This window comes from Protopterus annectens, chromosome 6.part0 (assembly GCF_019279795.1).
Source record: "Protopterus annectens isolate FY-2018-M chromosome 6.part0, PAN1.0, whole genome shotgun sequence".
Taxonomy (NCBI): Eukaryota; Metazoa; Chordata; order Ceratodontiformes; family Protopteridae; genus Protopterus; species Protopterus annectens.
In genome coordinates this window covers 1081728389-1081741914 of record NC_056737.1, presented here as the reverse complement: position 1 = coordinate 1081741914, position 13526 = coordinate 1081728389, and the positions used below count along the sequence as shown (strand labels likewise).

The following is a 13526-nucleotide window of genomic DNA, read 5'->3' as shown; positions in this document are numbered from 1 at the left end:
CAAAATTCAAGATGCTCACCTTACAGCAGCTTCTTCCCATGCTGGGCAAGGAGTCTTGGCTGGTAACATTGGACCTCAAGGAGGCATACCTGCATGTCCCAATCAGACAAAGCTGCAGAAGATACCTCAGATTTCTTGCAGGTTCAATCTACTATCAATTCTCTGCATTGCCCTTTGGCTTATCTACTGCACCCAGAGTATTCACGAAATGCCTGGCATCAGTAATTGCCTACTGCAGACGTCAAGGGATACAAATTTCCCTTATTTGGACGACTGCCTGATCCAAGCGAACAGCAAACACATACTTCTGGAACATCTGGCTTATGTAACACGGTTATTGAATTCTCTGGGATACACAGTCAACAAAGAGAAATCCAGGCTAACACCATCTCAGAAAATAATTTTCCTGGGTGCCAACTTGGACACAAACACCCAGATGGCCTATCTTACGCCAGAAAAACAGGGGCAACTAACTCAGTACTTCAAAATACTAGCAAATTGTACCAGGCTAACTGCAAGGAAAATCCTGCAGGCTCTGGGCTTCATGGCATCTTGCATTCTTCTAATCCCATGTGCAAAGTTGCATATGAGGAAACTTCAATGGTACCTAAAAAACCTATGGTCTCAACACAGCCACAGTTTGGAAACAATAATACCACTAATCCCATGTTTGCAAAAGGAATTTCTATGGTGGGCCCAAGCATGCCAAACAAACACAGGTCTACCATTCTGCAAGCCTCAAGCAAATCAAGTCATCACAACAGACGCCTCAGACTACGCCTGGGGAGCCCACATGACAGACAGGTGCATTCAGGGCAAATGGTCCCAAAAGGAAAAGCACCTTCACATCAATCAAAAGGAAATGCTAGCAGTGATAAATGCAATTACAGCTTTCAAGGACCTCCTGCATCCAGGGCAATTATTGATAAGAACAGACAACACCACAGTAATGTGGTACATAAACAAACAAGGAGGAACACATTCATACCCCCTGTGCAGGCTGGCCATGTCACTTTGGAACTTGGCTCTGGAATGGCAAATCGAACTTCAAGCACAGTACCTGCCAGGTTTGGAAAACTCACTGGCAGACAATCTAAGCAGAAATATGACAGACCCGCACGAATGGATGTTGCATCCTCAAGTGTTTACAAATATAATCCAAGTGTGGGGAAGGCCAGACATAGATCTCTTTGCCTCCCACAGGAATCATCAATTGACAAAATTCTGCTCAAGGACATTCCACCCAAAGGCCTGGAGAGTGGACGCCCTTTCTTTCAGATGGGCAGCACGGACAGTTTACGCCTTCCCACCATTGCCTCTTCTGCCCAAGGTGCTCTTGAAAGCAAGAGCAGACAGACCGAAGATGATACTGATTGCTCCAGACTGGCCAAGACAACACTGGTACCCACTCCTGAGGAGCCTAACACATTCTCCTCCCTGGACCCTACCTCTAATGCCTCTTCTACTGACTCAGCACAGCTACAAAACTCTTCACAGTCAGCTGAAAACACTCAATCTGGCTGCATGGAAAATTCCTTAACACCACAACAGACCCTACTATCCAAGGAGGTGCAGGATGTCATTTTGGAGGCCAGAAGGCCATCTACTAGAAAGGCTTACTCCGCAAAAGGGAAACGGTTTTGCGCTTGGAATGAGAAAAAAGGCCAGGATCCTAGAAAACTGAATTTGCCTCAGATATTACAGTATCTAGCTGAGCTGTTGAACAGTGGACTTTCATTTTCCTCCATCAAAATCCATGCCTCAGCCATTTCTGCAGAATACAACACTGATCCACTCTTAAGACAGTTCCTCAGAGGGGCTAAGAATATAAGACCTCCAAGGAAACAACCAATTCCAGCCTGGGATCTTAATTACGTTCTAGAAAAATTAACATTGCCTCCCTTTGAACCAGCTGCCTCAACAGATTTGCAATATTTGTCCTGGAAAACAGCTTTCCTTCTGGCCATTACCTCAGCTCGTAGGGTTTCGGAACTACAAGCCCTCATGGCTGTGCAGCCCTTTCTCATCTTCCATCAGGACAGGGTTTCCCTATGAACCAACCCGTCATTTATGCCTAAGGTAGTATCCAGGGTAGCTTTAAATCAAGCCATACACTTACCTACCTTTTACCCCAATCCTCAAAACAAAGGGGAAAGGCTGCTACATTCCTTAGACATCCATAGACAGCTACGTTACTATTTGGACAGAACAAAGCCTTTCAGGAAATCAGAACAACTCTTTGTGTCCTATGCTGTAGGAGCTCAAGGGAAGCCAATTTCCAAACAGACAATTTCAAAATGGATAGGCCACTGCATACGGTTTTGTTACTCCTTTCATGGTAAATCTGTACCTGCAGGCATCAGATCCCACTCCACAAGGGCCACAGCTACCTCTGCAGCCTTCCTCAGAGGAGTCCCTACCAAAGATATTTTGGAGGCAGCCACTTGGAGTTCTGTGCATACCTTCACTAAACACTACCACCTACCTTTATACTCCAAAACTAGAGCAGGCTTTGCCACTGCTGTGTTGCAGGGCATTCTGGCTCCTCCCAGTTCCACCTAGTGCCTACCACCCTGTGCATAGCTTTGGGATTCTACCCATCTGTTATGACTGCAGCTGTATGCACGATGAACATAGTACAGTTTTGTACCTACCATAAATGTAGATGTTCGAGTGCTAATACAGCTGCAGTCCAGTTTTCCCTCCCACCTTCCCCTCTGGGTACAGACCTAGTGGCTAACACCTTATCTTACATCTTGATTGGGTTATCCTTCTATGATGTATTTGCTTGCAACTACTGGTTTTTGATTATATTACAATGCATGATTATATATTAGATATATATATATATTTTTATATATATTGCCTTCCTTATGGGGGCACCTGACATCTGGGGCAAGAAAGACTGAAGAAAATGGCGTCGGCTGTGTCTTATATACCCCTGTTGCACTGACGTCAGGAAAGAAAGCGACGACAACCGACGCCGGACCTAGACTTTGGAATTCGGCCGACCGAGGACCCGCCTGACGGCAGGAGAACCCATCTGTTATGACTGCAGCTGTATTAGCACTCGAACATCTACATTTATGGTAGGTACAAAACTGTACTTTCCTTCTTGCTGTTCAGAAACTAGTAAAATAAAAGTATCTGCAGAAATATTTTTTCCATTTTTTAATATGTAGTAATCGTTTGTGCTGATGAACAGTGATGTTTTTTTTTCATACTCAGAACTGTGAATCTTATCTCTTTAAAACACTGGGATTATTTTTGCATAACTCACAGGTAGCCTGTTCTGTACCAGAACCTGGTCATCATGAAGAAACCTGTTAACTCCTCGGCAAGAAAAAAAACTACCTTCAGCTTTTTTTCTTACTAAGCTGTAACTAGTGCACAACCACAGAGAAGAGCATGTAAAATGCTGAAGATGCAGCAATCTAACACATTGATGTATATAAACCTGGTACACATAACACTCTGAAAAGAAATGTTATGCCTCCATTTTCTCTCACCTGTCTTGCAGGACCCTTTCCACTACTGTAACCATTACATATTAGTGGAAGGCTGTAATATTGTCTGCTGTATAAGTGTATGAATCAGAAACATCACTTTTCATGTTTTTTCCCCCAAAAGTTATATGACAAGTTCCTTATCCTTTTCATAGTGATAATCCATGAACCTATGAACTATGTCTGGTTGCTTAATGCTAGGCTGTTGATCCTGTGGACCATTTGAAGCCAGTCTGCACAGTCCCAGATTGGATTAACTAAGACATGAATTAGTAACGGAGCCCAATAAAGTGAAGTTGTTTGGGTCTTGGTGTAGTAGAGTGACCACACTTATTTCTGATGCTCACTTTGCCACACAGAGAGCAATCACTACAAAACTTCATCATATAAACCTCCTGACTGTTTTGAAATGTGTAACACACTTTAAATTCTACTACAATTTTGTTTTTGGATCGCAATGCCATGACTAACTGCATTTAAAGCTGTTGATGAGAAGTGCACTTTGTTTCTGACTGCTGTCTTTATAGTAGGAGTGTGTGTATACAGGAGAGAGTGTGTGTGTGTGCATGTGCCACAGCTTTCAGAGCTGTAAAACTGTTTAGCATGTAATATACCTAGAAAGCTAAAACTCCACATACATTACAAAGAATTATGATCAGGTTATCAGTCATAACTTAAGTCTGTTATGTGTCCTCAAAATTCAAAATGGATTCAGAGATTCACCTTTAAAGCTTTGCTTTTGAGGTGAGTCTCTTGGAATCCATTTTTTAAACACATAACAAACTGATTATGATCATTGACGTGATAAGAACACACACACACGCGCGCGCTTCACCTATAGTAGATTGAAAATGCAAAACTGTAAATCCCAAAATAGTGATAACAAAAGACTGAAAACCAAGACAAGAAAGCCACCTAAAAAATTAAAAAAAAATCATCTTTTATGCTCACACCCCCTGCTACATGTATATCCCAACTACAAGATCACACTACAGTGAAGAATAGGCAGAATCTCATGCCCCGTTGTACTGCAATCTCACACAAAGAGCTACCTGCAATTTTTGAACCTTTACGGGTGTTGTACTGTATGGCAGTAACACATAGATTTTGACATTTTATATTGAAAGGTATCCTTATATTCATATGGTAACCATAAAATGAGTTGACTTTTTTTAGTTGAAAGCTTTCCTGCCTGTGGCATTTGTATGACAAGAAAACTGATTTTTTGAGATCAACATAACACTGGCATTGGGAAGTATGCCTTTTTTTCTGGTGTTATGCAGTCTTGGAGTTGGTAAATTTAATTAACTGGGGACTTGGAGAGGTGCAGCCCTCTGCAAGAAATATTGTTTTTAATTTGCATGCTCTAAGATCATGTCTCAGAGCATCTGCAGTGCATTTTGTTTCTTTTTGTCAACCTTTTTTAAGACATTTAGACTGTGTACTGAAGTTTCATTGAACTCCAGCAGAGCCACATCTAATGTAATTCCTTCTACAGTCGGACTATCTAAACACACCAGATAAAAACACACTTCTCCTAACTGAGCATAACTAAAAAAAAAAACATTTTGGGGGGGCAAGAATGTTTCAGGTGAAAGTCTGTGATTACTTGTCATCCAAACTGTTTTTAAAGGTTGCTGGAAAGTACTCTGCTTGTATTCCAGAAAAGGAACAGGTGCAGTTACTGCACGGGGGAGGGGGGGTTGGATGTGTCTCAGTCTTCTTCCAGAAGAGACTGTCATCAAGACTAGCAAAGCAGCATGATGCCTTAGAGTTTCTTCATGTCCAAGTAACCATCAGCAAGGTCTAGTACCTTATGTTAGCTAGCTGTAGAACTCCTCCTAAGAAAACCACAATGCCTGTCTGTAGGAACTGGAATCAGTCATATTAAACGTACCATTTTCCTAGGATCTAAACTCTCCAACTGTACATTGTGAAGCCATCTCCACCACTAGTGCACCGAGAGGTTCCTGGACTTTGTCAATTACAACATCCTGGAGCAATTAGTCAGAGTGTACACTAGGGGGAGCAATATATTCGATCTTATCCTTACTAACTTGGGTGCATCTTGTACCATCCAAGGCATATCTTCCTCACTTGTTAGATCTGACCACAAAGCCATCTCCTTTGAAATAAAATTAAAACCAGGGATCCCTTCACCCGAGGTACCTATACAAATTTCTCTAAGACAAACTACTTACTGCTAAGTGATACATTGGCAAATTTCAAATCCTCACCAAACCCAACTGACACTGATGAATGCAGAGAAACATTAACTGCCACACTGTTCCAGCATGTAAACAGCTGCACAGATGCAACTTTACCTTGTAAAAACAAGTGCATGGCAAAAGCAAGAAACAAACCCCCTTAGTTGAATCCAGGTGTCAACAAGCTTTAAATAAAAGAAAGATAATTTTGCCCAAAAGTATAAAGAATAATTCCCAGAGTGATAGAGGCCTTGTAAATGAAATAAACAACTCAGAAGCTTAATAGAATCCACCAGAGAAAAGTTTGATCCTAAATACTCACCCAAGCTAAAGCCGACCACAAGGCCTTTTTTAGTCACGTGAAGCACAGTGCAACTGATAAGCTCTGCTCAAATTTTAACCCTTTCTCTCTCCTCCATTAATCCCACAAGATATACCTGAAATCAGTTTGCCTCCAACTATCACACAAGACTGTGCCCTAAAAGCAGAAGCTAAATTAGTGCATCGATGGGTCCTGACAATATCCGTGGAAGTATCTTAAATAGCATGAAGCATGATTACTGTACTCCCCAAAATGACCCTGTTCAACCTAAGACTGGAGAACAGATGCCATCATTCCCCTGCATAAGGGAGGACTTTCCACAGACCCATAAGTCTCATATGCAAATCGATGGAAAGACTTAAGACAAGACGGAACTAATCAGTAAGGACATAGGGGATCCCCAGACACTGGACCCATCGTAGTTTGGGGTTGTTAAGGCCAGGTCGTCTTTACTAAACCTAGTTGTCTTCTTTGAAAAGGTCACCAGAGCAATGAATGAAGGTAAAATAGTACACACTACATACCTTGACCAGGTCAAGGGTTTTGATATAATCCCAACTCAAACATAGTAGAAAAGACAAACTAAGACTAAACCCGTATACCACCTGCTGGATTGCCAACTGGCTCGCATATAGAGGGTAGGAGATCAAAATAGGGAAAGCTACCTCCATAGAGTGACCATTCACCAGTGGGGAGTCTTCCAGGGTTCACTGGTAGGACCTCTTCCTTTTAACATCTCTGAAGTAAAACCCAATCCCAGTGGGTTCTGGCTGATTAAGTCTACAGATAAATGCCAGCTAAGAGCAGTTATTGAATTCCCAAATGACTTATCCATTTTGCAGGATGGTTTGTCCCAAATAAATAACTTGTGCCAAAGTCGTACACCAAAACTAAATGCCAGAAATGCATTGTTGTATCCTTTGGGAAGTCATCTACCCCAGGAAACTACCAAATTGATAATATGCCCCTAAAAGTTGACTCGGTTGTTGGGGATTTGGAAACTTAGGGGAAGTTGGGAGTTGGTATACAGGGTTGGGAGTTAGTATAATGGTTAAGGTGTTAGCCTCACAAACACAAAGTACAGGGCTTGATTCTAGCTAGGCTTAAAATGACCCATAAGGGCAGCTAGAGTAGTACTTACCTATGAATCCATGTGGACAGTGACCTAACTTTTGACCAACATATGTATATTGTTGTAAGAAAGGCCTTCTATATTTCACAGCTTATAAACAAAGGAATTGTGTATAGATCTGTGGAAGTCATTGTCCCCTTTACTCACAACTCATTAGGCTATTCATTGAGAGTAATGCCCCTTTGGCATATATCTGTCCAGACATGTGTAATACCTTGCTAATTGGATTCAAGGCCTAAACAATATGTCCTACATGGACTGCCTCAAAGGCCTGTGACAGGTATATCTCACAGAGGATACCGCCACTCTGGAAGAGACTCCCCATTCATGCAAAACAAAGCTCATCTCTGTACATATTCTTGTGCACATTGGATCTATGGAATGATAACAGAAAATTTACCCCAGGAATTCTGTTTGCTACTACTGGACAAAGGCAGCTCCTAAATGCATTATCCCAAGGATTAGGCCCTTCAAAGTATCTATAGTACGATCCCAATTATTTTCATAAAGGTTAATCTATAACTGAGACCATGGGGTGGGTAAGGCCAGTCTAACACTTAACAGAACAGGTTGATACAAGCACCAAAACAGAAATTGGGTAGTCATAAAATGGCTCACAAGGGCAGCTAGCCAAGTATTTAACTATAAGTAGTTTGTTCTGAGAGTAAATTTTACGAGTTTATGGTCCACTTTATGGGTGAAGAAAAGTTTAGTGGAGTGAACTGGTAAAGTTGTGTTTCTTGAATTTCTTAAAAGTGAAACAGTTTGCAGTTGTACAGTCTAAGGAGGGATCAGTTAGTGTTGTTATACTGAATGTTGTATTTTTATCCTTTAGTATTAGTTTATCCACAGATAGGTGGCCATCGGAATGGTTGCACTTATTTGAACCTAATGTTAAAATTGCTTTTTTTTTTCTTTTTGATTTCTAATTAATACCAGCCACATCAAACCTTCTTCACTGGCTGCTTGTGTATCATGTTATGTGTGCAAAGCAGTATTTTACACCTCTTACTTGTGGTACAGAGTTTGCTGTAAATAATTGTCTCAGACTGTAGGACTTGCTTAGGTCTTGCTCGGTTTGAAACTACAGCCTTTCTTAAGTTCTTGTATTGAGCTCGTAGACATTCCTGCACTAGGAACAGAGCATGCAAGCTTTGTCTTCAAGTTTGACAAGGTCTTCACATTTTGTATTTACATGTTATGTAGTGAGTTGCATCTTCTTTTTCTAATTTTAAGGACTGTTTAGTCATCCAGACCTTGGTCCTTGAAACTTCGGATGCTGTAGGAACTGCTGAGTGAAATGCATTGAAGATGACAGAACATAAAAACTTAGCTGACCAGGCTGTCAGATATAATATATTCCTTTCTCCATCATTCCTTTATGGTTATTGAACAGGAAGTTTCAAAGAGGATCATCTGTTTTCATTGCACTCGGGCAGAAAAGCATCTCAAGGTAAATAAAGTATAATGCACACAAATATAAAATGAAAATGGATAGTGAGTCACCGATTAAACAAGTCATATCATTACTAACACACTACTAACTAAACGCTTCAAATGTTTTGTGGTAAAAGTCTTTAAGTTAGAAACTTTAGTGAATAGAAAGTAGTACATTTACTGACAGGAAAGCGTTTTTTTTTTCTAGGTGCCTTCCCTCCTGTGTCTTCTGGCCATCAACACCCCCCAGATGAATCCAAGCCCATTTCTTTCCTAGAGATGAGGCAGCCTCAGGTTCCTGTAAGACAAGATACTCTTGTAGACTTTAGAGAACGTTTGTACTTTTGATGGCATTCTGGCAATGAGCACATTTTGAAAGTCCCTAAACCCCACCACCCTTGATTGGAGGTTGAGCTACTTGCATTATCACAGGGACTCAAAATGCACTCCTTGTAGAAGTACACAGGTGCATTTCCTAACAAGGGCTGCCACCAGGCAATTGCTTTGAGAGTTATAATCACACTGCAGGATGCCCCCACTGCAGCACTACACCCTCTGAAGGATTGTGGCTGCATGCATGTGAAGTGTAATCACACTGCAGGATGCCCCCACTGCAGCACTGCCCCCTCTGAAGGATTGTTGCTGTATGCATATGAACTGTAGTCACACAATGCCCCCTCTGAAGGATTGTGGCTTGTATGCATATGAACTATAATCACACTGGAGGATGCCCCCTCTGAAGGATTGTGGCTGCATGCATTTGAACTATAATTACACTGCAGGATGCCCTCCTCTGAAGGATTGTAGCAGTATTCATGTGAACTGTAATCACACTGCAGGATGCCCCCCTCTGAAGGATTGTGACTGCATGCATGTGAACTATAATTACACTGCAGGATGCCCCCCTCTGAAGGATTGTGGCAGTATGCATATGAACTGTAATGACACACTGCTGGATGTCCACTCAGAAGGATTGTGGCTGCATGCATGTGAACTATATTCACATTGCAGAATGGCCACTGCAGCACTGCCCCCTCTGAAGGATTGTGGCTGCATGCATGTGAACTATATTCACACTGCAGGATGGCCACTGCAGCACTGCCCTTTCTGAAGGAATGTGGCTGTATGCATGTGAACTGTAATCACACTGTAGGATGCCCCCTCCCCCCGAAGGATTGTGGCTGTATGCATATGAACTGTAATCACAGTGCAGGGTGGCCACTGCAGCACTGCCTCCCTTTAAAAGATTGCAGCTGTATGCATCCTACTCCATCCTACCATCCTCCCCTGCCAAAGGCATCAAGCACCTCAGCCGCTAATCAAACTGAGGCTGCTTGTGCCAAATTCAAGGCATTATCCCTTTGCACCACCAGCACCGGTGACAGGAGATAACTTCCTAGTGATATACCAAGTTCAGAAGATTATCGTTTCAACAGTATTTGGATCAGTGTCTAGAAACAGCCCATTTCACTTACTTTTCATTTGAACAAAAGCTTTACAGAAGCATACAGTAAGCAAAAAAGATGTCAGTGCTTCTGTGTTACAATAAAACAATATTTAAGTAATGCAAATTTAACAGATAGAGGGAGAAGGAAAATTTGGTAGCACAGATAGCCTTGTATAGGAGGAATCACGTGAGCAATGTAATAGTGCGGTTTTATTTCAGAAATGATTGTGGATCCATGGCAGTAAAACTGCTAAAACACAAAAAAGGTGGGAAAGCTTATAATTAATGTGCAGTAATGGTTAAAACTCTCATATCAGTAGCTTGGTTCAAAACCACTAAGCCATGAGGCTGTTCTTTTAACTTGTTCTTGAAAGTGTCACTTCAAGGTTGAGCACTACAGAGCTCTGCTGTTCCACAGTTAAATGAAACTTTCCTTTCTCCCATTGTATTAGTTTAGGTATTACTAATATGAAGTCTGTGAAAGTCATTCAGTATTCTTTTTCTTTTGTAGATTAGGGTGGCCCCTAAGCTTTATCTTCCCCTTCTTGGCATGATTTGCAGGTTTTTGGGCATGAAATATCAGATGAGAGTGGAGCTGCTTATTGCCATGTTCTCGTGGCAGTGCCAAGGAAAATGCCAGGAGGTCTTTGCGTTATAAGCAACCCCAGATATAAACAAGTGATAGGATTTACTTTAAGACTCCAACTGAGTTAACTGTGGCATGAAAATTTGCTTTTTTATTAGTTACTAGACAGGCAATCATTAGGAACCATAAGATGCCTAGCCATGTGCACCTTTAACTAGACACACCTAAAAGGTTGTGCCACCCATTTTCTGAGCACTCAAGAGATCATTGCCTCCCACATGTATTCTTTTTAATTTGTATTTATTGTGTTTTGCGTTCTCATTTTTAGTGAAGACACATTTGCCTTTTATTGTTGTTCGTTATACATTTTTTGTCAGCTAATAATTACTAGATACTAATTCCCGTTTTCAGAAGACACCCGGAGTTGCGTTCTCATTGAGGTAACTTACAGAGTTGCACAGTATACTTTTGGAGACTGAGAGAATGAAACCCAAGACTACAAGCTAAATCTTATATTGCATCTGCTTTAGTTTGTTCCTCAATTGTCCGTGTTTGCCAGTATTTTGGTTACCTTTTAGCGAATTGAGTAGAATATTGTGTCCAAAGCAGTTCAGGTAGGAGAAGACTCTGTATTGTCTACTCATTGTTTCCCTTGGCTTGTACAGTTTGCATGAGATTATCATGAAGACTCCTTTTTGTGTTCATTATTGCTGCGGTAGCATTGTCGCCTCACAGTAAGATGCTGTCCGGTTTGATTCTCAGCTAGAGTGTCTTCTGCGTGGAGACATGCATGAATGGGTGTACCTTCATTGAAGGTTGTGCGTCAGGACTGGTAACTCGGTATGTAAAAATCAACTACCAGTCATTAGCAGACCGGAGTTCCGCTGTGGCGACCCCTAACTGGGAAAAGCCGAAAGACACAAACATTCAGTCTGCAAATGGCTGCTGTCCTTTCTGGTACTGATAGATTTACAAAAGGTGGGAATAGTGAATGTTTGTTAATCTGGATTCTAGAGGAGAAATACAAAGCAAGACTAGCAACGACGACAATATTTACTGACTGATTTATCCGTGTACACTTTCAAACCACAGTTCGTTGTTCTTTGGTTCATACATGTTTAAAACTTAATGTTTCAATATGCCAACTAAAGTATGTATTCTGTTAATGTAAAGGGAACATTCTTTTGCAGTTGTAGCATATGTCCCTAATGTGCAGGCCTGCTAAACGAAACATGTTAACGGATATTGTTGTCCATTTTATGGAAGTTATATTTGTTTTCCTTCAACTGATGCACTTGTTGCTTAGTCTAATTGGATACATTTAGGATATGGATACTGATGTTTATCTCTGTTTTGAAACTTACCAAACATTTCTCAAAACTTCTGTCCATTTTAGGATGAGTTGATGAAAAGTCCTGGACTGTACATTATGGATGATAGGAAATCAGAAGTGCATAAGAAGTCACGCAAAATTATTCTGGAGAAAAAAATGGCCATTTTAGATCGAGCTATTGAGAGCAACCCAGAGAGTGTGGACTTAAAGCTGGCCAGACTGAAGCTGTATGAGGAGCTCTGGGAGGCCTCCGCTTTGCTTAAAGAATGGCAAAAGCTGGTATTTTTGCATCCAAATAGTGCTGATCTGTGGCAGAAGTATTTGATGTTTTGCCAAAGTCAGTTTAGCACATTTTCAGTGACAAAAGTTAACAGTATTTATGGAAAGTGCATCAGCACTTTGACAGCTGTGCAAGATGAAAGCATGGTATCTCACTCTGCCCTGCCTGGCACAGAAGAAGCGATGCTTGGTAAGAGACTGTCTGATCCCTATAACATGTAATGGTATCTGTGATTGTTTGAATGTATTGTACAAAACTTGTACATGGGTGATTTAAGTGTTTTGTAGGTAATCTAGTTATTACATTTCTATGTTTGTAGATCTTTTTTACTTTATGAACTTTTGTAACAGTGTTGGCAAGTGGGCTTCTGCTCCTTTTAGCAGACTTGATTTTCAAACAGCTCAAAGGTTGCAAGTAGACACTAGCCTAGTTAAAGCCCCTTTGAAGCCTAACCACTGCATTTCCACTGGTACACCCAACTAGTTACTTCTACTATAAAGGATGAGAGGTAGGCTTGGGGTAAATTAGCAGTTTCACGTTCATTTGTCTGAGTTGGATTTGAAGGCAGTGAGGGAAGTAGTTTGCTTTTACAGAAAGCAGGAGTTTGCTGCACAGGTGAAGAATTGTTTGGGAGAGGTTTCTGAAATACAAGTCTTATGTATGTTATAGTACAGATTTAGGCCCCTTAAGTATGTATTAGTGCTACTGCCAGTTTTGCGGATGTATAGTAAATCAAGCAGGGCTGGGTCATTTACGGCATTGTAGGCCAAGCATCATTCATTTCATAGAAAGCTGTAGTATACAGAGAAAAGATACTGAATTTTTAGACAGCCAGACTTGGGGAGTTCATACCCAAGATTGACTTAGTAAGGAATCACTGGGGTTTTTCAAGCTGGGTTTGGTGTTTGGGCAGGTACATATAGTGAGGGGAGCATGGTATTTTCATGTAGTCCTAATGGGGGAAGAGTAGAGGGAAATGGTCACCTCTTTTAACTAAATGGGAATGATTTTATTAATCAGTCAGGTGGTAGGAGGCTTTCTTAATGACACTGGGTATGTGGTTGTCAAAAGAGAATTCATTATCCAGAAAGGTGCCTGCATGTCCGGTGAAATTGTTTGTTTCAAGGGGGGTATCATTTATATGTTAGGTATGTGAGAGTTCCTGTTTTCCATATCGTATGATGCTAGTTTTTTTTGCCTTTCAGCTGTAAAACCTGATCCTGGCACCAGCAGTTTGTTGTACTTGGGTAATTTTTTGAGATATTGAGTGTCTTCG

At 41.2% G+C, this 13526-nt stretch overlaps 1 protein-coding gene across 1 annotated transcript in view; it reads left to right on the top strand.

Annotated features, from left to right (window-relative positions):
* Positions 1 to 13526, top strand: part of NRDE2 (NRDE-2, necessary for RNA interference, domain containing) — a 766517-nt gene that overhangs the window by 298676 nt on the left and 454315 nt on the right. Inside the window, exon 6 of the mRNA XM_044073622.1 lies at positions 12034 to 12439. Within this exon, the coding sequence (XP_043929557.1) occupies positions 12034 to 12439 (406 nt within the window). The remainder of the gene's footprint in view (positions 1 to 12033; positions 12440 to 13526) is intronic.